This window comes from Entamoeba dispar, genomic scaffold (assembly GCF_000209125.1).
Source record: "Entamoeba dispar SAW760 scf_1105229459873 genomic scaffold, whole genome shotgun sequence".
Lineage (NCBI taxonomy): Eukaryota > Evosea > Mastigamoebida > Endamoebidae > Entamoeba > Entamoeba dispar.
This window is the reverse complement of record NW_001853910.1, coordinates 1-3,631: the sequence shown is the minus strand read 5'-3', so window position 1 is coordinate 3,631 and position 3,631 is coordinate 1. Positions and strand designations below refer to the sequence as shown.

Below are 3,631 nucleotides of genomic sequence, written 5' to 3'. Positions count from 1 at the left end.
TAAGTGTTTATTATATTTCGTATTAAAGAATTACTTTTGCTAGATGTATTGATTTCAATAAGAAAAATTTTTTTAGTTATATTTTTTTTTCGTATAATTCAAATGAGTTATTTCTTTTCTTGTTTATCTCACCAATACAGAATTAAATAGAGAAATTTGGGAAAATACAATTTAAAAAAAAAACGATAAAGAACAAAAAGAAAAATGAATAATAAAAAACGATAATACTAAAAAAATAAAACAGAATTAAAAATATTAATTAGAAATAATAAATTATAAAAATACTTTAAATATATAAGAAAAAATCATAAAAAAGACATTAAAAAACAAAAATCACTGAATGAACTATTTAATTAAAAATTAAAAAAAAGTCAATGAATTGGACACAAAAGGTTAAAGAGAAAAAAAGAACTACTTAAAATTAAATTAAAATAACATGTTCAATTCACGTCGTAAAATATTATGTGAAGATCCTAGAAATAGTGGGAAACAATGTGTTGCAATAGAAGATCATAAGAATGGACAATATTATTGTAAATACTGTCAAAGAGTTTTAGATAAAGTTTTAGATGAAGGCCAAGAATGGAGAAGTTTTGATGGGAATGATGAGCGTTGTAGAGTTACATTTTCTGGAACATTACAAGATACCTCAACAATGCTTAAAGGTTGTACTGCTTCATCTCAACAAATTAATGCACAAAATATGAAAGTAACTGGATATCGAAGAGACTTTATTGATTCATTTAAAAAACTTCAACTTGATAATAGTCAAGTTGAACATGCAATGAAAGTATTACAAGAATTAATGACAGAACATGCAAATGAATTTAAAGGAAGAATGAAAAAGAAAAATGTTGAAGGAATTGTATTAATGGTATGTCAGGAAGAAGGTGTTCATATGACATTAAGAGATATTGTCACTCAACTAGGATGGGAGATGAAAAGTGCTACCAAAAGTTATAAACAATTAAGAATGTTATTAGGTAAGAAAAGCACTAACAATCTTGAGTCTTTCATTTCTAAATACACTAATGCAGTTGGTGTTGGTAAATATACTTATAAATGTCAAGTCATTGCTGAAGATGCTCAAAAATTCCTTGAAGGAAAAAAACCAAATACTGTTGCTGCTGTTGTAATTTGTTTTGTGTGTGAAACTGAAAAATGTTTAACACAAGAATTAGAACTAAGAATCGCAGCTGCTTGTGATGTCTCTGTTCAAAATATGAAACAAGTCTATAAATTGATGCTAGAAAAGAAAGAACTCTTTGAATCAATTTTAGAAAAGGCATGAGGGTTATTATTTATTGCTTTGTTTTATTTCTTGTTTAATATATTAAATAGATAAGAAGAACTAAAAAGAATTTCATAGATTCTTTAATAAAAAGAATTTTAAGTTATTTTATAATAAATTTAATAAAATATTATTTAGAAGTAAAAAAGAATTTATTATAAATGATTATAACAGAGTAAAAAAAGAAATGAAAAATATTAAAGTAATTTTAAATTAAATTAATTAATGAATTGCATAACAACAATTCTCTTAACACCAAATTCAATAGGATAATTAGTATCATTTAAATAAACATCATCAATATCATTATAGACTAATGATAATTTTCTAAAAAAAGATTCATCTTTTCCTGGTTTATAACAAGCAAAACCAAAATCACTATTACCTAACCAAGAAAGAATATCATCCTCTTCTCTTAATAAAATACCACACTTTACATTGTCTTTAGCAAAGAATTGTTTTCCAGTTTCAAATTGTTCACGTTTTAAAGAGAAAATAAAGTGATTATTATCATAATTATAATCTCCAATTTTTGTTATTCCAAGAGGAGAATAATAACCAAATACATTATCTTTTTTATCAATATAAATAATTCCAATATTCTTTTTATTAAGAAGACAATTGTTAAATGTTTCACTTTGTATTCCATCTTTATCTGAATCGAAAATTATATTATGGTTCTTATGTCCTGTCCATTCTTGAATATACTTTAAATTAAATGATGTTCCTGATACTTCTACAATATGTTTACAAGTTGATTTAAATATCCTTTTAGGTAAATATCCTTCAGGCAATTCTTGTTTCATTTCTCTAATTTCTTTTTTCTTTTGAACAAATGTTTGGTCATCAACTGTTCCTTCAGTTGCATCAACAATTCTTTCTACAACATAATTTAAACATTCTTTCATTTCAAGTGAATCTTCAAACTCTTTATTCAGGTTCTCTTTTAAATTTTGGAAAGCTAATGCCATTTCTGTTAATTGTTTTCTTACTTCTTGCATTGCAATTTCTTTTGAATTAATCAACGATTTAATTTCATTGTACATTTGAGTTAAATCCTCAACTGGATGTTCTTTGGACACTTCTTCTTGGTATTTACAAAAATTAAATTTTGTATCTATCTCTTTAAACGTTTCTTTTTCACACTCTTCTAATGCCTTGTCAAATTCTTTTAATACTTCTGCTTGCTTTTTAAATGCCGTTGTTTGAATGAATCTCTCCATAATGATTAAATTTAGTTGAACAGAACTTTAAATTTATTTCTATGTGTTTTTTTTGTTCATTTAATTTCAATTAAAAGTACTTTTTTATTTAAACTTCTATTCAATATTCAATTTATTTCTGATGAATTTCAACTTTTTGAAAAGATTTTTCATTTTTAATGATATCTTCCACGTATTATAACTCATAACTATTTTTAATAAAAAAATTATTAAAAATAAAATGAAAAATAAAATAATAAAATTTATGAGATATAAAACAATAATATTATTTTTATTTTGTTTGATTTCGTTTTGAATGTTTAATTAATTGTTCTTTCTTTTTCTTTGGCATTTTATGTTTTAATTTCTCTCTTCTTTCAATTTTATATTGCTTTTTATGTTCTTTTCTTAATTTTTTTTCTTCTTCTTTATCAACTTTCTTTTCTTCTTTTAATTTTTTGACAAATTCTTTATATTCTTCACTGTCCATTTCTTCTTCTTCTTCTTCGTCTTCAGTAGTGTCAATACTTTTATCAATTAATTCATTGTTTGTTTGTTCTATTTGTTTTTTTAATTCTTCTGCTTCTTTAGCAAGTTGTATTTCTCTAAGATCAACCAATTTCTCTGCCTCTCTCATTTCTTCTTCAAGTTGGTCTTTGTATAATTCTTTTTGTTTTTTACTCAATTTTTTCATTCGTTTTCTTTGAATTTCTTCTTTTTCTGAATCAGAAGCAGAATCATCATTTACAGTAATTTGTAATGGTGCAAGTTTAACATGATTAGGAATTGCATTTGGCATAAACAAAACACCAGTCATTTTCTTTGGTTGAAAAACATCACGAATTGGTTCATTTAAGTCATGTAAAGAACTTGGAATAAAAGAATTTAAAAAGACTTCATCATTTGGATCCCAATTAGTTCTAAAATGTTCTTTAATAATACTTTCAATTTTATTTTCTTTGATTGAAGCATTTGTTATAGTATAAAAAAGTTCTTTAGGAGATAATGTATGTATTCCAATCTTATTAAAATATGTTGAAATATTAACACAATCCATTCTCAAAAAATCATTTGATTGAGGATGTGATAATTCAATAGATTGTCCTACATCAATTACATATACTTTATTCTTCCACCA

General features: G+C 24.2%; 3 protein-coding genes across 3 annotated transcripts, besides 7 other annotated features; 1 reads left to right on the top strand and 2 right to left on the bottom strand.

Annotated features, from left to right (window-relative positions):
• The first annotated feature begins 62 nt into the window (after positions 1 to 62).
• Positions 63 to 90: a sequence feature (AT_rich).
• Positions 91 to 161: 71 nt separating this feature from the next.
• Positions 162 to 334: a microsatellite.
• Positions 335 to 346: 12 nt separating this feature from the next.
• Positions 347 to 370: a sequence feature (AT_rich).
• A 66-nt stretch (positions 371 to 436) lies between these two features.
• Positions 437 to 1,291, top strand: EDI_101480 (uncharacterized protein; the record flags this gene model as incomplete). Its single annotated transcript, XM_001736459.1, has 1 exon — positions 437 to 1,291. The coding sequence occupies one exon, from the start codon at positions 437 to 439 to the stop codon at positions 1,289 to 1,291; it is 855 nt and encodes a 284-aa protein (XP_001736511.1).
• An 82-nt stretch (positions 1,292 to 1,373) lies between these two features.
• Positions 1,374 to 1,518: a sequence feature (AT_rich).
• EDI_101470 (uncharacterized protein) lies at positions 1,510 to 2,514 on the bottom strand (the record flags this gene model as incomplete). Its single annotated transcript, XM_001736458.1, has 1 exon — positions 1,510 to 2,514. The coding sequence occupies one exon, from the start codon at positions 2,512 to 2,514 to the stop codon at positions 1,510 to 1,512; it is 1,005 nt and encodes a 334-aa protein (XP_001736510.1).
• A 189-nt stretch (positions 2,515 to 2,703) lies between these two features.
• Positions 2,704 to 2,760: a sequence feature (AT_rich).
• Positions 2,761 to 2,779: 19 nt separating this feature from the next.
• Positions 2,780 to 2,953: a microsatellite.
• EDI_101460 (uncharacterized protein) lies at positions 2,786 to 3,550 on the bottom strand (the record flags this gene model as incomplete). Its single annotated transcript, XM_001736457.1, has 1 exon — positions 2,786 to 3,550. One exon carries the CDS (start codon positions 3,548 to 3,550, stop codon positions 2,786 to 2,788), a length of 765 nt encoding a protein of 254 aa, XP_001736509.1.
• Positions 2,984 to 3,007: a microsatellite.
• Positions 3,551 to 3,631: the final 81 nt, after the last annotated feature.